This window comes from Lissotriton vulgaris, chromosome 6, assembly GCF_964263255.1.
Source record: "Lissotriton vulgaris chromosome 6, aLisVul1.2, whole genome shotgun sequence".
Classification (NCBI taxonomy): Eukaryota; Metazoa; Chordata; class Amphibia; order Caudata; family Salamandridae; genus Lissotriton; species Lissotriton vulgaris.
Genome location: NC_141694.1, coordinates 932121025 through 932146312, shown reverse-complemented (window position 1 = coordinate 932146312; position 25288 = coordinate 932121025). Strand labels below are relative to the sequence as shown.

The following is a 25288-nucleotide window of genomic DNA, read 5'->3' as shown; positions in this document are numbered from 1 at the left end:
TCAACACGGATTTATTCCAAATCGCGACACCACTGACCATATTCGTCGTTTGATAGCTTGATGGATTGGGCTCAGGCAACTGACACAGCAATGGGAATTACCCTGTTGGATGCCGAAAATGCATTTGACAGGGTAGCCTGGCCATATTTATGGGACATACTTTCTCAGAAGGGTTTTGGCCCAAAGATAATCTCTGCATTAAAAGTCCTTTATGTCTATCCACCGGCTCAATTAAGGTCGCTGGACAAGAGTTCGCTCCTTTTTCTATTTTTCGGGGAACACAGCAAGGATGTCCGTGTTCCCCGTTATTATTTGCTCTTTATATTGATGTTTTTGTAAATAAGTTAAACCATGCTGAGGATATCAAACCAGTTCAAATCTCCCATATGAATTACCGGGCTTTCGCTTATGCGGATGACTTTGTTATAATAACTACAGATATTCAGCGGGCAATACCAACAATGGAGGACTTGGCAAATCAATTTGGAATCTTCTCAGGATATAAACTGAATATAGCCAAGACTCAAACATTATTTACTGGCCTAGACCCTCCAGCAGACATCAGAACGGAGACAGAAGTCACCTATCTAGGTATTAAATTTGCATTACCACTTTCCACTATCCCGGAAATAAATATAAATACGGTGCTTACAAAAGTAAATACTATGCTGGAGAGATTAGATCATCTTCATCTATCTCTGTATGGGCGAGCTAATGTTTTAAAAATGTCAGTACTCCCTAAATTCTTATATATGTTCCGTGCCATTCCGCTCGAATTTCCCTCTACAAGCTTTAAGCATATAGAAAGAATGTCAGCTCGTTTTTTATGGGGCTATAAGCGGCAGAGACGTATAAAAAGATGATATTGTCCAAAGATCGGGGAGGGTGGGGTATCCCGCATTTTCTTTTTTATTATTTTGCATCTGTTTTGCAATATATTAAGCCATTGGTGGTTGGTGAAAGGGCACGGATCTTAGAATGTCATTACCCCTCTATTTATAAATTTACATTAGGTGAGGAACACCGAGGTTTTCTACTTAAAGTGATAAAACCCAGCTACTATAAAAAAAAAACTACATTTAAGATAGTGAAATCAGCATATATTGTTTGGAAATTAATTAAGCGACACCTGGGTATAACTAAAATTACGGCTTATACACCGTTAGCAGCACCACGTGTTCCATCAATTTTTTATGACCCGGTAATTACTAGATAGCGCTGCAAGGGAATTCAGTATCTGGGTGATCTAATGCTTGATGGACGCCTGGTTTCTTTTATTGGCCTACAAATAAAATTTAAATTAGCAGAAGGAGATTTCTTCAAATACTTACAGATCCGCAGTTACTTTAGCTCTTTAGGTTCCCAAGTTGAAACCCAACTCCGAAAAATTCCTCTTATTGAGTCTATGTTTAGGAAAACCCCAATTGGACAATTCTATAGACTTCTTATTGTCACATGCCAGGATGATTTACAGGCTTGTCAAACTAAATGGTCAATAAAATTGTGTAAGTCTGAAATTAACATAGAGGAATCAATTAGTTTGGCAAATACTCTTTTAATTACAGGAAGGTCGTGCTCCCAGCACTTCATGGCGTTATTTGATCTTTATTATACGCCGGCTAAGATTTCAAAATGGGGAACGAATGTTGGGGTCACATGTAACAGATCTGGCGAATTCGCGGCCGATTCATTACATATGTTTTTTTCATGTCCTAAATTATCTGATTTATTATCTTCTATTGAACAATTTTTGGGGATCCTTTTTGATACTCCGATAAATATAACCGGGGAATTAGTGCTGATAGGGGTAGCTGAAGATATACACACTGAAGATAGGAAAAGATTTCTTTTCATCTGTATGGCGGTGCTGCGTGCCTGCATCACACATGATTGGATTAATCCTGTTTCTCCCTCCTTCGAGACATGGCGTGCTCGTTTATTAGCTATGTATAACCTGGAAATTGCCATATATAGAACGAAGGGTCGGAAAAAAAGAGCTATGGGAATGAAGATTTGGACTCCTTTAGCGGAGTGGATTTGAGAAGAAAGTGATTACTTGTCATGTTTTGATTGCTTTTCTTTTTGTTTTTTTGGGGTTTTTTTATGTTAATTGTAGCTGACTAGAATTTTTTGTTTTTTCTGTTACTGCATAATGTTATTTTCTACATGTAAAGTGTTCTGCTCTGCTTCTCTTGCTAAAAAATGGGTGAATAAATAAAAATATATATTTTTTAAAACTGTCCAAACTGCAAGATTGAGCTGAAGAGCAAAACCTTCACCCTGTGTGCTGAAACAAGCTTTCATCGTAATCCTTTGGCTAACTGCCTGTTCCTCACTGACCTTGTTCATGAGTCTAATCTAAAGTCAGATTGCCCTTTAAATTGTTAGTTTATAGACCTAAAAGCAGCCTTTGACATAATCATGGGCTGAATTTACTAAATTGTGAGTTCCATTTGCCATGTAAGGTGAGATTTAATTGTTATAATCCCAAGCCCAGGTCTATGTCAAACCAGAGAACAAAAAGGAGTACATTGAATAAATATCAGCATCAGAGGGAGTATAACAGGGTTGTTAATTGGAGTCCGTATTATTTGACCCATTTATAGATAAACTATTCTCCACATATAATATATAATCAAGGCATTATATGTAGAGAATAGTTTATCTCCTAAAGCAGAGAATGTACATGTCTCTGGGCCTGTTTTTATGCCCAGTACATGGTCATCCAAAGTTGCACTAAAATGCGATTTCAGTGATTGTTTACAAAGCTTGGGATATGCTTTTGCCACGATTAAATAACATTACATAAACCTTACCAAGACCAGGTTGATGACATTCAGAAAGAAAACATCCAATGACTAATGTTGGTGTCGTGGCCACAAACTAGAAGTAGTCAATCAATATTCATACTTGGGTTTTCTAATGGAGCCCTATTTCACTTGGAAAGCAATGAGTGTGATTAAGTAGAGGACTGCCACAATATTAATTGTCTCCTGTAAGGGCAAACGTGGCGAAAATGAGACATCAGTAACCGTTGCTATATGGTGGCCAGCCCTTTGTGTAGAATTAATTCAAATTGAATGTCACTTATGGAGAAAATCAATTTTATGTGAGCATATACATGCACGGTGTCAGATTAGAACTAGTACTGTGCTCAGATTATGTTATGGCTTTACAGTTTATGGCGCTTTCTGCATGCGTTGTTTCCCATCCTCTCGATTAGTTACTGGGTTGTTTCACAGAGATTACCAAAACATTGGAGTTTTTCTCATATTCAAGGATGAAATGACTGTCTAACATTAGGGTCAACATTGGATGGCGATTAGGAACTTTTTACGATTTTCAGTCACAGTACATACAGATTAATGTCATGTTTGTATTGAGGTTTGTTCATCTGACGATGCCTAAAAGTACTCCAGTTTACATGCACGGTGCTGGGTGCTTTTTTTTAATTGTTTGGATGTTGACTATCAATATGTGAGATATTGTGTGAGCTGTTTGAGGTTCAAAGAGAAGTTCCAAGAAAACGTTCATCGCTGTGCTTACTCATGAAGTATTGTGGAAAGTGTGAGAATAGGCACAGTCATGCATGCAGATTCCTAACATATTTAGGGTGGGCTTTGTCGTAAAGTAGAAGGTGCCATTGATGAGGATCAGAGGGTTGGTCAGTTGATGTACTATGTGAGTCAACCTAGAAGTAAAAAAAATCCCATCTGTGGAAGCACAGACAATCGACCAGTGGAATCTATTGGTAGTTTCGATGGAAGGACAAGCCCAATCCTGAAGACATAGTTAATCGACTAATGAAATGCTATATGGATTCTACCCACCAGAATTACTGAGGCACAATTCTGTGTGGTATTATTCAGCCATCTAGTGTTATTATATTGAGACTTCCATGAGTGACAGTGGCTTTTACCATGAAGGAGCGATAAGCCTGTCTATAAGTAATATAACGTTATACTCAGTGGCAATATATACCCAACACCTAGAAGCAGTAGACCACATTAATATTTCTAACAAATCGAAAATTGAAATACATCATGCAATGTTAAGAAGATGGGATAATGATACACGTTTATCTATTCTTCAAACAGAGGCCAGCTTTGTGTTATTGACTGGAAAACCTCAGAGAAGCCCAAACCACAATTGCGCGATACATTTGACAACCCCCTGCAAGTTGCGGCCTATATCGGTGCCATAAATCATGATGAGAACTATAATTTTCAGGTCAGTATTTGCAGTAAAAAAGCAGTAATGTACCCATGTTGTTCTTTTTCTTGCATTTCACAAGTATACCATTCCTGTTGCATAGCAATCAGGTGCCAAAAGCTGCCTCTCATTTGTAGTCTTTCAAATTCTTGCTTCATGTTCTCGAAAATAGAATGATAATGGGTCGGAACAAGACCTTGAGCAAATTCCACCTAGGTCGTCATTGACGTGATAGCATAATCACACTAGGTTCTGTCTGATGGCTCAGTAGACTAATGCTTCCAATGTGTGAATTTGTGTTAACCTCATGGGCAGTAATTTGAATCCCTCAAGGTCCATTTAGTGTTGAATCCTTGTGAGGACAATAAATTGAGTGCAATCAAATTGGGTAACAAGAACCAATAGTTATTGTGTGTCAGGATACTCCAAGAGGGGTAATCTGCATTTTACTGATACACATTACATACTGTGTCCTAAGGCAATAATTTGAATACTGTGTATGTAAAGGAAGAGAGGAGCGTGCATTGCATCTTTACTTTTGTCTAATGAGCCTGAGTTTGTATATCCTGCTTGAATCCTAATTTCTATTGTGTCTTAAAAGACCGATCATATATCATGACTTGGTTTGAGTGACCTCTTAATAATTATCCCTCTGTCTGAGACTCCTTTACAGAACCTAGTTAATCATCTCCTAATGCCAGTCCTCAAGCAGTGGGACTTCCTTAATCTTAATTAAACATTTATTTGATGAGAGAGCTAGCCATGAACTTGCTGTTTAACGTATCCTTTTTGTTTTATTAAGCAGCTACTTTAACAGGTATATATTAGCATTGTGTAGATTCTGCCATCCAGTACACTCTATGACCTAAGTAGTAACCCTAAGTTGTTCCACAAGAGCCTCATCAGAACCACATCTGGGGCAGGTTGGAGACCAGTAAAGCGCATGCCTATTGTTGTGTTCCTCCGAAATGATTGGAGTCGTAAGTGGTAGCTTTCTTAAGGTCCAAAAGGAAACTATGACATCCTTGGTGAAAATGACAACTGGAAGGTGGCTCTCGCCACTCCTAATGAGTGTTGCTCATTTGGATGGAAGTGTTAGGAGTTAGACATTATTACTGCGGCTTGTACTCCAATCAGCCTTTGTCAGGTTTGCTGCAAATACTGAAAAAGTTCAAAGCGTGATTGCTCATAAGAATTTATTCCTCCCGGAAGGTCTGGCATGTACATCTTCATGCCAAACATCATTTTTATATGGTGAGTGGTCACCAATAAATTACTTTGCATATTATTTAAAGATGTTTGGGCGCTATATAAATTAGTTAGCTAAGCTGCACTATTACTTAAAATCGTCACAGTCAAGCTGTGTTTATCTGCAGTTTATAGACTCCACTACACCATTCAACTTTGGTTTGAAGGAGCCAGAGAGATGGAGGTGCACTCCCACTTCAGTAAGTGCCTCTGCTAATACTCTGAAATTAAAAGAACCTCCTTGTTCCAAGTCAAAGAAGCGCTCTCCACCCATCACTCCTAAACACATCTTTTGCAACTGCAAATGCCATGGCTTGACGCTGGTGACAAATCCCCTTGAAAGGACTAAAAGAATTTACCAATTTGTATTTGTATTTATTGTCTTGAGTGGATCGATGTGATTGATATAAATAATTTGGAATAATTGAGCTGCTTTAATCATGGGAATTTGTGTGGTTCCGATTACTTACATTTCTTCGTTAGTTGGCAGGTTTTGCCCTGTAGTAGGTATTGCTGGGTTGCTTTAGGTGTTAGAGGCATCTAATATATTAAATGTTCACATGTTGAATGTGAAGTTGCGGATATTCTTGCATATTCTGAGCCGGTTCCCTCATGTGCTCTTCTAATCAACTGAGTTGTAGCCTATTCATTTGAAGTGTTCTAATCTCCTTCCTGGTATTGTAACTGTAGGAGGCCTGTCTTATTGTAGGAGGTCATTTTACTGCACAGTAAGGCCAGGAGGCAGCCCAGAATTGAGTAATATTTGGATCGCTAAGTTAATTTCCAGGTTACTTTTAGTCTGTGACCATGTTACTGCTTCTACTTTTTTAATGAGTAATGCAGGTTTTGCTGCTCGGTCAGCAGCAGTATTGTCCTTCCAGGGAATCCTTTCATTCTTGAGGGCTAGTGTTTGCTGCACATCAGCCAATGGATGCTATTCTTTTAAAGGCTACTATCCATACTCAGTGTTGCTTTTCTTTTGTCATTTTCCTTCTCGACTTTTATGTGTCAGTATGTACATTGTAACCCTACACACAAAATCAATCTAAAACAATTGTGCTGACTGAAGGATTTGCCTTTTTGCAATGGTTGAAAAAGCAAATTCAGTACTGCATTCTGTGCAGTTGAATCTTCTAAAGGATTCGCATTTACGTTTTCCATTTTAAACTCTGTTTCTTCAAACACTCCCTCTAAGGCTTCACAAGCAGCCAAATAATGCTATTTGGGCTTACAGCAGATTTCACAAATGTATCCATATGGAATAGAGTTTTCATCGAACGACTTCAGCAATAGATTTTTTGTATCGACTGCCGACATTGATGACACTCAAGTTCTCAGTGTTGGTTCCTATTCAGACTTAATACTGCCATAATTTGGCTCAAAGACCAATGCACCGTTCTGACATAAAAGCTCTGGAATATGGAATGCTTGCTTTAGTTGCAGTCTCTAAAGAAGGTATTAGTGAGACTATGATCATTTTTCCCCTCTGTGCAGTTAGTCTTTGCTAGAATCACAGATATAAATGATCGTACTTGTTGGAGCTTATGCTTACTTAGCCTGTAAAATCATTCTGACTAAGTGGAAAAACTCCTAAGTGGTCTTGGTCAGGATGTGTAAATCACACAGGAAACTATGGAAAACCTTGGACGCTCATTCTTTCTCATATGACCCACCGTGAGTGGATCTAATTCCTTACAAGGCCCTAAGCATAGAAGACTACACTTGTGAAGTCACGCACTTGTAATGTATTGTATTGCGCCTAACGAGAACGTGTAATGTACCCGTTTGATATATCTGGATTGTAGTGTATTGTATGACACCTATCAGCGCTTGATATACCTTGACTGTATAATATGAGTAATAGCCTAATGTCGACCATGTCTGTTGTCTATAAAGCTTCATTGTATTTCACGTGACAAGGCACTTGAGTAGCTTCTTATTCTTACTCTTATTATACATTTCTCTCTATCCTTCCTTCTTTCCTTCTCTCTCTCTCTCTCTATATTTGATTTGATTTCCATCAACTTACTTTGTACTTCACATGACTTGACAGCAATGTAACTTTCGTAGACTACCTTTTGTGATCTAATATGTTTCACTATTACTGTGTCTCACTTTTTGTTCCTTTTTTGAAATTCAATTAAAATGTTTGAAAAAAATATATAAAAAAAAGTCTTTGCTAGATGATTCCAGTATTTCTAGGAGTATTTCTCAACTGGAGCTATACATTTTTCTGATGGAGGATACAAATGGAATTTGTACGTTATTAGTGTGATGTGACCTTCCTTATGTAGTATTTAGAAAAATAGCCTAACTAACGGCTATTCTGATTACCAAATATTATGATGCAATCATGTCTTTTGTTATTCTCTGAGATGTGCGTGTGCTCTTCCTTCCCATCTTTAGTAGTAAAGCTGAGGGTTATCAATGGATATAATACTTTAACTCCTTCTACATAATGTGGAAGGTATGTTGAGCCAAATGTACAGAAACCCATTAATGCTTGTATTTTCTTAAGTGTATGTGGGGATCTAGTGAACCACACTTTTCTAGGTCAGTTGCAAGTCATTTTCCTTCACTGGATATCTCATACCTAGAAAAATTTAATTTTATTAAACAGATTTTTAGCTTGATAAAATTTATTTTGGAGTCTTTTCAAGCAGATATCCACATGAAGATGCTCATCAGTTTGTCATTGTTAATGTATAATTATCTGCATAGGGCACTATTCTTGGATCTTCAGATAACAATTCCATAATGTGTGTTGAAAATATCCCACACCTATTGTTATACCCCTGTGATATTCATACCAGTCCATATTGCATTTCACCACATGTCAATGCAGTTAATAAGTATGACTCAGGAGCTATAGTTTGAGTAAAAAATAATTAGCTTCTTTTGTGATTTTGTATTTTTCGGCATAAGTTACAATATGAATCTTTTACTATATGCATTTTCCCCTACATATGTTTTACACTGTTTTCTTGAAGTTTGAATCTATAAGACCCATCCGGTTTTAAAATCAGAGAAATACAGGTTCATAATAGAGAAGCAATGAGGAAATATTTCCTGATATTGCAATTTACCTTACATTTGCTTCACGTCTCTTTTTAGTGCCCTCTACAAAGGTTTCTTCCGTTGAACCTTGATTTCAATCCTCAAAGGATTTACATGTCAAATCACTTTGTATCCCAACCTGTTTGGTTCTTCTATAATGCTAGAGCCATTTGTCATATGCATTTGTCGGCATAGTAGTCTTTAAGTGGCTGAGGCATAAGTGAAGAGATGGCTCTTTTTATAGCTTTTTCTCCAATTGAAGGGTCAGTTACACATTGTGAAGGCCAATGCCACTTAGATAGTAGTATATCATAGGATACTGTTAAGTTAGCATGCAGGAGCTCATTGACATTGTATACTCAGTATCTCCTTCAATGTAACATTGAGATTTAAAAATTAATTTGGTTGCACTCAAATGTTCATCTGTTGTTTCAACTTGAGTATAGTTGTTAATCTCTGTATTCCGGATGGGAGGGGGGCTGGGGAGGTTCTATTGTGATTTCTGCTGCTCTGTCTAGAATGGTTGTTTCCCACTTTTCATTCTTCAGAGGAATTCTCCCTTTGCAAGTTGACCTGCATCCTCACAGTTACTTTCTTTCTCCATAAATGCAGCTGCTTTTGTTCTGATCCTTTGTCTCTTTTGTGATAGGCTTGCCCTTTTTCAGGTCTATGGGAGGAGTGGGCACTCTACTGTAGATTTTGTCTCTTATTTCCACGATCTGATGAAGAATGAGAAAAATGCTCATCAGATGATATATCTCTGCAGCCCTAATTTATTATCTATATAGAGTCCAATGCTGTTCAATTGAAAATTCTTTCTATGGAATCCTCCCTGGGGTTTTTAATTTTCCTCTTAAAACCTCTACATAGCTTGTTTATTTTGTTTAGTATTTGCTTCATTTTCAGATATGTTTTTTTATTTGTATTTTGGGGTTTTAGCACCTAAAGTGACTCTTTCCAAAGAGAGACAAACTTGAAAGATAATCTTTGGCAACTCTTTCGTTCTACTTTTGCATAGGTGTAGTAGCCATGTACCTTGGGCAAAATGCCAAAAATACTGCATCACTTTTTACACTGACAAAACCAATCTTTGCAGCACTGTCTTTTTCCTATTGGTTTCACACCAAGGTCTATTGCAGGTGAAACATTATGCTCCACCTGTATTTGTTTGAGAAGCTTTGGCAATAACACCATGACTGACGCTGTTGAAGATCACTACTTTACCGGTAAATCATATATTAATTTTTCTGTGTTTTTGCTGCACTATTGAATGAGGACACACTACTTCAAGGTGATAAGTTTTTCTTGCTGTCCAATAGAGAATTTTCATCCACTTGGCTGAATAACACCTCAATATTACCTTAACCGTCTGCAGATTAATGGGATTTTTTTGAGTGTTTTCATGTGCTTTCATATTGCCTGTAACCATCAATCCTCAACCTTGCAGTATGTACTGTCTTAGCTGTTGGCAAATCCCTATTATCTATATCAGCATTTCTATAGTATCATTTTAGTTAAAGCTACCCCTTTCTGGGTGTTGTGTATAAGTGGCTAGTGCGGACCATGTCTTTTCGAACTACCAGTGTTACATATGATAATGTGACTTCGAATAAATGTGTGTGTTCAGTATAGAGTAATGGGATTTCAGTAAACCTATATGGATCATAAAACCTTGGAGAATCTGTATTGCATATCTAGATAACAGTCCTGCTATATATGTCCATCCTTGAACAGAACATTTCCGTGGTATATTAAAGGTCCACTCCAAACACTAAAGTAATTTTCCCTTCAATTACTGGGAATTAACGTTGCTGTCAAATAGGCAGTAAGACAGGAGCGCACATTCTCAAAATTTGAGACAAGAGGGGACAGTCACATGTAATCAAATATAAGTCCTTGTGTACGCAGTACTCCCTGTCATAACAGTCTTTTGTTGGCCCCCATACTTTTATGAGACGGCCACTGCCTTACCATACTGTTACCCCTGTTTCTTTTTTTTCTTTGTACATTTTAAAACGATTCACCAGTTTTTACTTATCACGTATATTTGTGCAAAGTTGCTAAGGACACGGGGGCATGTGTCCTTTTACGTTGTTTTTAGGCTGACTCAAAGATGTTGATGTTTATCACATGGTGGTAAGACCCACCCTTTTACGATTTTAACAAATCAAATAAAGTATTACTTACATTCTCGAATATAGCCACAATTTCCTTTTCTATACTTTTTCTGTCTCTCCAGCCATTGATTATAAATATTCAAATATCAGTAGTGACAATTTGGGTATATTCCTTGCACTGTTAAGTGCCTAATAAAGCACATTTAGACAATAGGATACCTTTTATATTTCTGAGGAGGATCCCCAAAGGCCCCCTGGACGAGGAAGACTGGCAAAGGTGTCTCTTACATCCCCACCCCCACATAAGAGTTATGCTTATTTGCATAGCAGTGTTAAAGGGTTAGACAGACTTGTCTGAGATCTCACATCTGGAGGTTATTTTGTGGAGCTCTGCCCCAAATGCTGAAAAAATGACATCCACTCACAAGTATTGGTGTTTTACTGGGACCACAATAATGATCTACAACTCTATGAATACCATTATTGTTAGATTGAATGGGATATATATTCCAATCATATTTTGCATCTCACATCCATACACAATTAATCTAAAACAATACCTTAATTACTGACAGCTGTCTGATACTATTATGTTTCGATAGCTGTCTACCTAGTCCTATACATCCCCCCCATATATTTATCCCTTTAGGCCCAAAGTCAGAGAATTGTTTAGCAAAATCCCTCTAGTAACCGGCCCAACTGCCTTGCTCCACCCCATACACTGGTATCTATTATAACTTAAGATATGGTGATCTTTGGGGCAAGGAGAGAATGGTTCCTGTCTGCGGTATGTGGTCGTCCCTATTGGACTGATCCCCGTCTTTTGGGTGGGGGTGGTGCCTTCCCCCTCGCCCAGGAAGTGACTCTGTGGCAGCCGGGGCTTGTGGCCAGGCGGCCCTATTCATTTAGCCCAGGACTGAACGGGCAGGACCTGCTGTGAGTGTCTGCGGGGCCAAGGAGCCCGTAGAGCCTGCACCTTGATGAGCAAGCGTGGGTGGAAGTGAAATTACCATCTCTGCATCATTTCCTCCCACCTGAGTGAAGCTGCCACCTCTGCATTTTCCCTCCCCTCTACTGAGCCACCCCCCTGGCTGTGCTGTGGTGCCACCGGCCAAGATGAGTGGCACTACATTGTAACGCACCTCGAAGCAGCACCTGGTAGACCACCTGGACTTCGTGTAGTCTGCAACAGGGGGAGACTTCATCAGGACTGGCATTGGTGCCCCCACCCCTCCCCGGCAGTGGCCGGAGGGAGCTGAGTGCAGGCAAACGCGTAGCAGTTAAAAAAGTTGTGATCTCTGGGACGGGGCCCTCTGTGGACCTGAAGCGTGCACAGTATAGAGGACTTGCTACCCACTTGTGAGTTTTCAGTCAAGCAGGATGGTGCCTGTCTCATGCCACAAGAGTGCTGCCATAGTTGACAGTCTGCTGCGATGATGTCTGAGAATCTAGGGCCTGTGAAATTGGGGAGACAGTCCTTAGTTGCCTCGGGGGACATACGCAGTGACTACCCTAGGCCTGACTTTCTGCTGACATGGTGGCCCACAGGTCCTTTAAAGACTCAAATATAAAAGACTTAACAAGCCCCCCCATGAAAAGCAGACTCCCAATCTAAACAGACCTCCACAAAGAGGGAAAGTAGAGATTGCTCTCCTGGTGGCACATCCCCGGTAAAGATGGAGCCCCCAATGATGAGGGTCTTCATGGATGAACTCTTCAAAAGAAATTGCCAAGACATCACCCTCCTCAGTGAAGAAAGCTTTAATGGCATAAAGGAAATGCTGCACAAAATGGGAGACTTTGGACTAAGGATCTGCACTCTAGAGGTGATCAGTGAGGCACGAAAGGAGGAACTAGAGGCCTATGGACAGGAATTGGCAGACTTATGAGACAAAAACCATATACTGCAAGCACATTTATATGTCTTGAAGAACGATCTAGAAGATCCAACATCCACATTCGCCGAGTTGCCCTGGGGGGCCGAGTAGGGGGATACTAAGCTCTTACATGAAACACCTGTTCCACCAGGTCCTCCTTCACTTTGCCATAACCAACATGAAACTCGACAGGCCACACAGGGTCAGTAGAGCTCCTAGCACAGACAGAGCCCCGCCGGACATTCTGACATGAATGCACTACTATCGGCAGAAGAAAGCTATAGTGAAAGCCACATGCCAGAGGACTGCCATCCAATTTGACAGCACTACCGTACATCTCTATCAAGATCTAGCTCTAGACACCCTACAAAATCGAAGGCAGTTTAAACTACTCCCTACCTTCCCCCAGAGTAAATCAGTTAAGTTGCGCCGGGGCTCACCCTTTCCATCCGCTCTTCACCTGGAACGGGGGGGCATACGCTGTCCACTCCCTCGCAAAGGTGACTACAGTCATCAATCTTCCATAACTGACTGGGCACACCCGAACTATCCCCCAGGCAAGAGCGTTCGCCATGGAGAGCCTGGAGGTGGACCTGAAAGCCATGGAAGACATCGTTGGCAAAACCCTCAGAGAACAAGATCCAGAGAGAACGACAAACTCTCCTGAACAAACCGCATGGAGATGACCAAGAGGCCAAATTATGAAACTACAACCACTGGCTTTGAGGTGGGGGCCGGGACTCTGAACGTAGATATTACATTATAGCCTACCGGGGGCTGTGCCGGAGGGAGGTGGGATGAAACGCTGATGGCTGTTAAGATGGACCACGGACCTTATGGGTATACTACTGACCCTCAATCCGTACGGATTGCTGCAGTTGGGGAGTGTACGTTTTTTACTGTTTATGTTTCCAGGGGAATTCGGAAACCGCACCACCATGACACAACTGCCACAGCGCATTCACTTAAACCATGCATCCCTAGCGAAACACAACACCGCCCCCATGCGCTGATGGGGAAATTTGGCATTCCCACACATACCTAAAACTCCTGGTCCTGAAGAGCAGCTTAGTGCTGCATATTCTTAAAGGCTCAGGATGTGACATATGTCTGTTGCAAGAAATCCACTTGCTTAAGAAGACCTGGACCCGACAACATACGTGCTGGTTTGCTCGACAGATCCTATCTTCTGGGCGAGATAATAAAGGGGGACTGGCCATACAGCTAGCCAACACATTCACAGGCAAAATACTTTTCACTGTGGCCGTGATCCCTGGCAAACTACTAGCCATTTATGTATTACACTATACCCAAAAATTCACTTTGCAACATCTACGCCCCAAATGATAATTAAGAAGGCTTTATTCGTGAAGCACTGTCTCAAATTATGGTAACCTTCTCGGAGAGATTTCAGCATGGTAATGGAGACAGTCCTTGACAGCTATGCAAACAGAATAGAGCAAAATGGTGTTTTTTCAACAGCCACCTGTGAGTGTTTTAAAGACCTTAGGTTGGTGGATATGTGGCAAACATATCACCCCATAACTAGGAACTAAGGGCCCGATGCATCAAGCATTTTTTCCTTTGCAAACGGCTGTTTCGCAGAATCAGCCAATTGCGAATGCAAAAAATGCTCTTCTGATGCAGCAAAACCTATTTTGCGATTCGGTAACCTGTTACCGAATCGCAAAATGGGTTTACGATTCGCTATTAGGAAGAGACGTGTTTAGGGCGTCCCTTCCTAATACCGAATCGCATCACTATGCATGAATGTTTTGCGACCGAAATGCGGTCGCAAAACATTTGCATTTTACCACCTACTTCAGGTAGGTGGTAACCAATTCGCAAATGGGATGCCATGCCAGCACTCTGATCTACTTTTGTTTTCATAACTGATGAGTATTATGGTCATGTTTTCTATGATCTTTTGCTCCTTTTTATTTTACACAGATTAGATAATTCCTGCTCAAATCCCCTGCATCTTCGCCATAAATGTGTCACTGATAAATACCTAAAATATCCTGAATTGTGATTATTCATATTTGTTTGTATGATTCAACACAGATAATTCCTTCATTGCTTCCCTCTGTATGCCTCAGAATGGAGCATTCTACAGTGTATAATCTGTTTTGAACTCGTGGTTAGTTCAAATTTCATTTGCATTTTCAGTCACAGTGTTGCTTTCCACCACTATAAGATCCGTCCATGTAAGATGCACATGGATCAGTGATTAGAATGAAACTTCATTACAAAAGTGAAATATTTTCGCTGTATTTCTGCCAAGCTATAGCTCCAAATCGCACTCAACAGTATTCCAGTCCTGCTCAGTAACGACAAGCTATAAGGGGGATCTGTCAGTAACAATAATACAGATCCTATTTAAATAATCACTCAGTACCAAAGTGCAATCTAGGAATTTCTTAAACAACATAATATTTGCCAAAAAGGGCAGATTCTGGAATTTTGGGTGTTTAGGAAGTTAACCACCTTTCTCTCAAATAATTTATGTATGCACAGATATTAACTCCTAATACTCCTGTGTGCACTGAACATTTTAAAGGGCTCTTGTGGCTCTACTTAATATGCGCCATTTGAGTATAGACATATACATCTAACCTTCCAACTCCTCATAAGACTTTCATACTCCTCTAATCGTAAGTGTGTCTCTTGTAAAATTGCAATTTGAATTGGGTTTGGTTAGAAAACCTATTTTTAGTTTCTCTAAATATCACTTTACACTCACACAAGTGGTAGTACATTTCAGTAATTCCTCATTTTAGGCCTTTGAGGATCAGGGGAGCTGGGAAATGGTACTGAGTAATGGGGTGAGTCTCCAATCCTTTTAGCTCATCAGAAATGTTTCACTGGTTCTTGAGAATGTATAATTCCACAATCAAATAGTTCTTGACCTTTTTAAATGTTTGCCATAGGAGAGCTCAACAGCAAAGGAGCCTAGATAGTGGTTTGTTGGCTTTCCCTTTTTAGAGATTGAAAACAATGTACATTGCAGCATTGGCTTCTGGACAGAATCCAAAGCAGAGGGGAAGTCCACAGGAACATGCTCAGGAGAGCAATGACGGACAGGAAGATCTCCACACTGAGGTCTCAAGATCATCCGTGTCCATTGGGTGAAAGTTCTTCAAAGTCCATATAGATGAAAAAAAGACACTCATGCAGATGTTATGTGCACATTTTGCCAGAAAAAACTGAGCTGGGGAAGCCTTGTAAAGTTACAACTTTGGAGCATCTTTGATGTACAATCATCCTAATAATTGACATGAATGCCAGGTTAATCTGGGAACAAGCGAGACAGAAGAGGTATTTACATCTGCTTCCACATTACAGGACACCGTCCGTCCTGGTGAGAGATTGCAGGAAGCTGTCGTTCAGCTGGAGTAAGATGAGAGTAGTCTGTTCCTTTCCATCGTTGGCTTGCACTGCCTAGTGTGCAGACCGGTCATCTCTTTGAAACAGCAGAGTCTCGAGAATGACAAAATCAAATACTTCTCCACCAACAGACCTCTAAAACAATTGTTCTTTTTAGAACAAACTTTTATGGATTGAAAAAAGATTTTTAAAAGTTTGGTTTGTGAGTGTGTCCTAATGAGAGTCTGTGCAGGTGACATACAGGAGAGATGGGTGAGTGAAACTGTGCGAGGGAGTCATTGACCGACTGGGTGAAAGTAAGAAAGTGAGTGAGAGGTATTTACAGTGGGCGCTGCCCAGGAGTCCAGGCACTACAATACCAACCCACTGCGGGCTGACAACACCGTTGCGCGCAGCCTTTGGCTAATCCTTCACCAAATAAGCTTGATACACAACTATCAAGAATGCAACATCTGTTTTTGTTTTCAAAATGTGATGTTTTGCTTCTTATTTACTTTTTATTTCCTTCCCTCAAGGTTCCTTGCGGACTAATTGTAGTGGCCTACAAAGACGGTTCCCCCGCCCACCCGCATTTTATGAACTCTGAGATCTGTTCACAATATTGGAACAAGTGGTTACTGCGCCTGGAGGAATTCCTGGAGAAGAAAGATAACATCTAACTTCAGACTAAAGGGTTTTAGTGTTCTAATCCTCGTTATTTTTGTTTTTTATAGCAGAGTAACAATTATGATGTCTCAGGTTCGAATGTTGTGTGAACAACTGACAGCATAATGCTATTACTGTTTAATTGAAAGACACTCATGTTGCTGGTCAAAAGGGAGGCTCTTGAAATCTAGAAACAACCCAAAAGTGTGACTTTGTATTTTTAAACCTTTGTGAATTTTAAGTGTACATCTGTAATCGGATGTCATTAAAACACACCTATGGAATGGCAACAAATGGAGACATAGTTACAACGCTAAGACTCGAGCAGGATCGTGGTCCCTGTTTAACAAAATGTTTAGGAAGTCCATGACTAAAACTCAAAGGTTTTTCTGACAATTGCATCTTTAAAAACTGTGAGGATAACATACAAAAGCCCTCCGAAAGTGAAACATGTTGGCTAAACAAACAATATTATCTTCACTCGAGCAGGACCGTGGCCCCTATTTAACAAAATGTTTAGGAAGGCCATGATTAAAACTCAAAGGTTTTTCTGACAATTGCATCTTTAAAAACTTTGAGGATTGCATACAAAAGCCCTCCGAAAGTGAAACATGTTGGCTAAACAAACAATATTATCTTTATTATTTTATTTTTAGGAAATTATTTGAGTTGGAAACAAAACCTAAGAAAATATATTTTTTTAATCCAAAAAGAAACATGGTATCTGAAATGGTGAATCGCTGTATCTTTTTTATTGTGCCTCCATTAAAATGAACATGATTTGTGCAACAATAGCGTCCCATCGGGAAAGGAAGTTGTTTTCAGAGTTTCTTCAGTGCTGGGCCTAAATTTTTAGTTTATTTCCCACACCCTGCTTGAACGAACTACAAGTCTCATATTATAAGTGTTTAAAAATGCAGTTATGTTGCTAGTGAAAATGGAGGTTCTTCAAAGCTGGGAGCTTCCCAAAAGTCTGGATTTGTATTTTTAAACCTACACAAGTTTGAAGTGTGACAAATTCATGCAAATCTCAAATTGGACATATTTGTGCAAAAACCTTTTGTAAAATGCTAATAAATTGCCAGTTTTACTTGCGTAAATATCATATTGTTGCAGCCTATCCTTCGCCGTATGATCAGTTTAGATCTCCATAGGTGCTCTGTTTACCAGGGCAGTCCACCTCACACTTCCACCTACAGCTTTGCCATTTATTTGTCTTGGCGCTGTAGATATGAATTAATAGGCTCAGGAGTCATACTATGTCTGCTAGTCTGAGGCCAAATCCCCATGTGCCCTTTCCTCCTATGGAGAATTATGATGAGGGGTAACTTCTAAACAAAGCATACGTGCATGTAAAACCACAGTATAATCAGTTGTGTGCCTCCGTCCTTAGCTGCAAAAACCACAATTGATGGACAGAATGCAGAACAATGTCATACATTCACCCCAGTACATAGATCTGGGCCTAAATCCATCGTTTTTTTGCACTCCACACAACCCCAGTTCAGACATGGCCATATGCAAATCAGTCTGACCCTGTGCCTCGTGGGAACAGTCCAGCCCGAACTACCAAGCCATGCCTTCCCTGGACCGGAAACAAGCTTCCGAGGACCGGTTTCTGGCATTCCAGCCATCTTCAGCCCGGCTTGCTTGAATCCAGTGGTATTGTCTGAACTGGGGCGGCAGAGTGGGCTAAAGAACGGTGATGGATTAAACCCAGATCTTTTGACTGGGTGTGAGTGTTTGATTGATTCGGATGCTCCGTCCATCACCACCCCCTTTTGTTCTTTCCTTAACTGACATAACTCATCAACAAATCAGATCCAGCAGAATTGCCTGCATGTGCAATAATGAATATGAAACCAAGTACAAACAAAGCATGCATTAGAGCAAAATAAATTGTGTGTATATATATATATATATATATATATATATATATATATATATATATATATATATATAATGTATAAACATATAATACAGGGCTCTAAATGCTACAATCTAATTTTCATTGTAAAGCAGTGTTGTCTTTCAGTTAAATAAACATTTTAAGTTTTTCTCTTATACAAATTTCTTTAACATTAGGCATACTTTTGCCTCTGTGTCCAAGCTAATAAATATTCACTTTCAAGAAAAACAGCTGTAGTTGTAAATATTGATAGTCAAAACCCTCTTTTGTATACATTTGCAGCCATGTTGCAGCTTTGTTTTGATTGTCTGTTCTTAAAATCATTCAAGTTGCTGTTTGCCATCAATAAATAATTTTACCCAAATCTGTGCACCGGTACGTCAATATTCTGTTATGGCTTTTGTTTAAATAGTTTTACTAGTTTTCTTATAAAGTAGTAATCACATGGAACCAAATATCCAACCTTTCCTTATTTGACTTGTGCAAAAACTGCGATGCACGATGACCGAAAATGCCACCGAAACATGTACACTGTCTAAAATAAAAGTAGACCTGTTTTCTAAATGTTCAGACATACACTCCGCACTCCATTTGGCCCTCTTTGATTTTCATCACAACTCCAAATCCAACTCCTAAATCTGGGATAATGAGCTCAATTTGTGCCAATTGGAACCTTTTTCCTCTGAAGGCCTGAGGCTGCCTTACTCTTGACCCAAAGGAGAGCACCAAGTAGCACCCCTTTTTCATTTGATCCTCGAGATAATAAGGCTTAAGTGGTCCAAGGTCTGCTTAAAAGAAAAGTGCTTTAAACTACGCACAGCTAAAAAATATATATAAAAGCAGATGAACAACAACCAATATAATAGAAGCTTGATACAATAAAAAAGATCTCTGCCTATTGGTTCTTTAAAGGTTCTTCAAAATGCGTCACCCAATAGCTATGGGCTTTGACAACAGGGTTTGTGTGGTGCAACAGAAACTTAAAGATTCTTAATTCTTTTGCAGAAGCACTGCTCTAAAGCAGGCAAATAGTCTCCCACTAAGCAGGGTTCTATATCCAAATATCTCCATGACAGCGGATCCCCTGTAAAATGGATACAGCTTTCTTGTTAGCAGAACACTAAATAGCTTTGAAAGAAATTTGTACTGCTATATAAATGTACTAATGTTGTACAAGCTGGAATTATACAGTTGAAGCTAACCCTGTGAGAATTAGGGGTTGTCCCTCTGCGCACAGTTGTTTACTAGCAAACAATTGCCTAGCTCATTAATCTGTGCTTTTCATTCAAATTGTGTGCATAAACCGTGTGCTTCAACTAATTATTGTGTATATTGTATTCAGTCAATTGCATAGCTGAGCGCTTTGAAAACAAGTGCACGCTTGCTTGTGACTTCAAATATTTTTCATGGAATAATGTTGCCTTCATTGATTAATTAATTGATTAATAATGAATTGCTCTACCTCACCAGTTAATACATTTACTATGCTGTAAGATATCTTGTCACTCATTTATGGTTGACTATACACGTGCCTGATGTATCACTGCCCACTTTTAATCATTATTTGCTCACATACCGGTATCTTAAATTAATCTGTTAGGCGGTGGGTTTGATGTATTACAGGTCCCCTAAAAGCGATATGTAAAGAGTATATGGCTGCTTCTGAAGAATTGATGGACAGCTGCTATACTAATCCCACTTGGTGATATATTCGTCAAATGTGACAGCAGGGCCAATTTAGAAGCACTTTTTCTTTTTTTCTTTAAAACACATCCTCATTGGTATATTCATTTTTAAACAAGTGAACGTCACACAAAGGAACACACGACAAGGCATCACAATAAGAATGATTGCATACAGTGCAATTATTAGCAGTACATCCAGCACTGAATAGTGAGAGGATGATTCATCTGAGCCTCTACCTTGAACCGACTGCCAGTAGTTAAACATAACATACAGTTAAGCCATATCAATTCAAACCTGTAGGTAAAAAAAACCTGTGAATGAACCAAGTTGTAGGCTGGAACAGCTTGTCCATTATAATGTGTCTTCTCCGTGTGGGTTGCCATTGGGTGAATAATTTCTAGTGTATGGGTTGATATAGATGATTGGGGTGAAGGAGGGCAATAGGCCTTTCATTACCGCATCAAGGAGATTGACTGATATGTAAAGGAGTGTGGTTTAGATCCATATGTGGTGTACGATATCCATGTATGTAGGGAGGTGAGGCGGTGTATTCAGGGATGTTTGTTGTGCAGCGTAGGGGAAGGGTCTCAAGCCACGACGACAGCATTTGACAAAGGGGACTCCATCCTCCATAGCACAGTGTGCCTGGAAGCGTCAGCAACCACATGCCAGCAAGGCAGAGGGTGGGGCCTCCTATTCAAGCTGTATAGCGTGGTGTATGCACAATTCATGAAAACACAGATGTAACTAGCCTGCACGGCCTACTACTTAGGTCACAAGTCATGTTTGATTGCAGGTGGCCGTTTGTTGTCGTGTCTGCTTTTGTGGCAGTGTGGGCCACCTCTTGACCAGCATTTAAGTTACATGCGTCTAGTGCACAAGTCCAGTCGCCATTTTGGGAGATTACCAGATCGAAGTGTATACTGTGGCCCTCTTATTTTAACAGATGTATATTTGGTGGCCATTTTATTTTGCCTGATGTGTCCTAAATAAGGTCAGGCAAACTATTTGGAGTTACACACACTGCAGTTGGCCATCTTAATTTTGTAACTTTTTTTTCTTGGCAATTTAATGTGTACACCTCAATGAGCACAAACTGGTGGTTTGTTCTTTGATGGCCACTGTATCTATAGTCAAATATTTTCTTGCAGTAACTTCTATTGCACGTTAGTCCCCTGCTGAGTTAGCTTGAACATGCAAGTTTTCAAGCTTCTTCCACCATTCTGATAGTCTCTGGGAGAGCCGGCCATTGCCTGGAAGGAATGGTTTAGAGCCTTCCGTGCATTTCTTGGAGCCATTGATGGCTTTAAATTTAAAAAATGGTTACTTGATCACTCTTTGGGCCTGGAGAGTCGGGACATTTGTGATCATCTTCCTATGTATACACTGGAGAGGAAGATGCTAAACTAGATAAGTATGAGGAGGCAGTAAAGAGATTAGAAAAAAAATTCAAAGCCTCCAAATGTGGTTGTAAGGAGACATGAGGTTTTTTTCGAGAGAACGATCTGCATCAGAGTCAGAAGACATGTATGTAGCCTCATTGCGTGTACTTGCAGCCAAATGTGAATTTGGAAGTGTAGTAGGAACACCAACTACGACACAAGCAAGCTTGATTGTAGGGAACAACTTCTATATTTATTAAATAGTAAAGTAAACGAAGGAGCCCACAGCATGAGCTATCGGAGAGTAGAAAGTCAATTAATATCTGACATGAGCAAAGTTCTAATGACATAACAGTATTCCTAAAGAAACATTATAATATTTAAAGGGACAATACTTACAGCATACTACATGCCCCCCCCCATATAATAAAAAACAAATTAATACAATACATTATCATTGAATCTACAGGTATTCTTCACTTACGATGATCACGTACAGATGGTATGGTAGATGGACTATCAGAACACCTAGATGAAACAATAGTAGAATTTTGTGAAGAAACATTAATATTAGAACCACTTGAAGGATTGGAAAGTTCAAAACCAGGTCCAAAAGTAAAATCATTATCATTTACATCCAGCTTGTTGGCATAGACCTTATTGAAAATGTTTACCTGATTGTCAGTAACTTTTATAAGGTTGTTCTTGTTCCACCAACCCTTATTCTCTAATTGAACAGAAGATTTGGTGACTCTGATAACACGAACAGGTAATGTAAATTTAGACTGACCCTTACAGACTTTATATGGTTTTTGAATAAGAACCCAATAATTGGTCTTACTGTTAGGGTAAAATGAACCATAGGAACTATTGTAAGATTTCTTCTGTAAGAGTTGCTTGTCAGCAACTCTATTCTTGATAATTTGAGTATCCAGTAGAGTGTTCCTTTTGTTGAATAATTTAGAGCCAGTTGCTAAATTAGTGAACCATTTGGGCATAAATTTAGACCTAGCTTCCCTGCCTCTTAGGGCTTTAAAAAGCGAAACGCCAGTAGTCGAGTGAGGTGTTGTCAAATAAGCCCAAATTTTCTCTTGTAGAAAAACACTTACATCAGCATTAGTCGCTAAAGCAGTTTGAACTCCTTCTTTGATAAAACGATTGGCCTTTTCGACCAGTCCATAAAAAGGACTATATAATGCAACTTGACAATGTTTAATTTCATGACTTCCCACAAAATGAGTGATTAATTCAGACAGAAAATGTTGGCCATTGTCAGTGAGGATGCAATTAGGGGTACCTTCAATATTAAACAACCTTTGGAGAAACGAAATTACAGTAGATGAATTAGCAGTTGGCATAGAAGAATAATATATCCATTTAGAGTAATAATCAATAGCCACCAGACAGTACCTTTTATCTGAAGGTAGTAGGTTAAATGGTCCAGAAAAGTCTAATACGATTTTTTTTCCCAAGGAGAATTTGGGACTGGAACAGGAAGTAAAGGTTTCTTGCGAGTTTTCCAATGTTTGTCTGAAACTACACAATTAGGACATTTATCCACAAATGTATCAATCTGTTTATCTATTCCTGGCCACCAATAAATGTCTTTTATTCTTTTGCAGGTCGCAGAAATACCTAAATGGCCTTCGTGGCCAATGTTGATAATTTTCTCTCTAAGTAATGTGGGAGGTACAAATAAACCATTCCTAATGCAGATACCATTTTCAAAAGACAGTTGTGCACTAATTTGAGCAAATTGTTTAACTTCATTGCTTGAGATTTTGCTAGTAGGCCACTTGCTTTTAATGAACACTTCCACTTTTTTAAGAGTTTCATCCGTTTCCATAGCTGATAACCCCTCTTCTTGTGATATACTACCTTGGAACTTGGAAATAGCATCAATAATACCAACAACGCACTCTTTATTGACATCAGTTTCACCTTCACTGCAATCAGGTAGAGGAATGCGGGAAAGACAATCCACACAGATATTTTTTCCTCCTTGAATGTATTTTACAGTGAGGTTATATTCTTGTAGTTTAGACAATAGTCTTAATAATCTTGCTGAAGACTTCCCTAACCATTGCTAGAAAGTAAATATACTAGAGGTTTATGGTCTGTCAATATATCACATTGATTACCCCAAATGTAGGTCTTAAATTTCTGGACTGCCCAAATAATGACAAGAGCCTCTCCTTCAATCGTACTGTAGTTGCTTTCAGTAGGTGTAAGAGCATGGGACGCAAACCTATGGTATTTTCTTTGTCATCAACCCACTGACCAAACACTGCTCCTAGACCTTTCTGACTGGCATCTACAGATACGAAAGATTTAGCGTTGGAAACAAAAGGCTGTAATGCAGTAGCATCAATAACAAGTAATTTGATTTTGCTAAAAACATCACTTAGAGTGTCATTCCATTCAAATGTTACACCTTTTTTAAGCAAAACCCTTAGTGGATATACTAGTTGTGCATATCCAGGTACAAACCCTGACATAGTATTTGCAAAGTCTTAAGAACGACCTTAAGGAATCTTTATCATATGGTTGATTAGCATTTTGAATGACTTCTATGTTAGAAAATGTTGGTTTATTGCCTTTGTTAGATATGGTGTGACCCAAATATTCAACCTCATTAACAAGTAGTTTGCATTTATTGGCTTTTACTGTCATACCTTTGTCTAGTAAAGTTCTGAGTACCATGTTGAGGATGTGTAAATGTTCTTTTTCTTTCTCTGTGTGAATTAAAATATCGTCTTGAAAAGCCTGTACTTGACTGAATTTACTAAAGAGATTTTCCATAAGTTTTTGAAAAACACTCGCAGCAGATGCGGGGCCAAAGGGAAGTTTGAGATATTTGAATGCACCAAAAGGCGTTATAAAAGCCGTAAGTGCTTGACAGTCAGGAGAAAGCGGAATCTGATGATAGGCAGAATGAAGGTCTATAGTCAAAAAAAAATGGATTTGCCAATGTTAGCTAGCATTTCTTGTATGAGGGGTAATGGATGGCAGTTAACAAGGATATTTTGATTAAAAGATCTTAGATCCACACAAAGTCTTAGATCCCCGTTCCTTTTCTTCCGTAAAACTACAGGAGAAATCCATTGTGAAGAATCTATAGGAGCAATGATCCCTTGATTTTGGAGGTCATTAAGTAATGACTTCACGTCATCTCTAACACTAAGTGGTACTGGTCTGACTTTGTGTATTATAGGAACAGCATTCTCTTTCAAAATGATTTTATGTTCGTAACCTTTGACTGTGCCAACCGCATGTTTAAATACATCAGGATAGCTTTTAAGTAGATTTTCAACAATAGGAACAGGTTGATCAATGGCTAAAATAGAAGGTGGTAAGTCGCCTAAAATTATTGGTGGATCTTGATTGGCTGTTAAATAATGCCTAGTGTAGCAAGGTCTTTCCAACCAATAATATCTCTGCCTATAACAGCTATGTAAATCTTAGTTCTGATAGATCTTCCTAAGCAATCTAAAATATCCCAAAAATAGCCTATGAGATCAATATCTTGTTCTGCGAATGCTTTGGAATTTGTCAGGTGCAATCAAGCTAAAAGTGTCAGGCCAAAATTTGTAAAATGTTTTGTCTACTAAAATGGTCACAGGAGCTCCTGAATCAGCCATGGCTAGAATAGTTATACCATTAATATTAGAAATATCAGTTTCAGTTTCATTGATCTTTATTCGGATATGCACTATCCATAAAAGTACAGACAAACATTTCTCATAGTTAATCATAAAACATTTACAT

The 25288-nt window shown here is 39.2% G+C and overlaps 1 protein-coding gene across 2 annotated transcripts in view; it reads left to right on the top strand.

Moving 5' to 3' along the window:
* MGME1 (mitochondrial genome maintenance exonuclease 1) overlaps nt 1-17645 on the top strand; it is a 192631-nt gene extending 174986 nt beyond the window's left edge. The window contains exons 4-6 of one of the 2 annotated variants that reach the window (XR_015296639.1): nt 4098-4230; nt 16414-16926; nt 17088-17645. Coding sequence is in view for 1 of the 2 variants with exons in the window: in XM_086926919.1 (XP_086783045.1) it covers nt 4098-4230; nt 16414-16557 (277 nt within the window). In the remaining variant the exon portion in view is untranslated. Of the gene's footprint in view, nt 1-4097; nt 4231-16413 lie in introns of both variants that reach the window. The other variant, XM_086926919.1, reaches the window with a different exon arrangement.
* Nucleotides 17646-25288: the final 7643 nt, after the last annotated feature.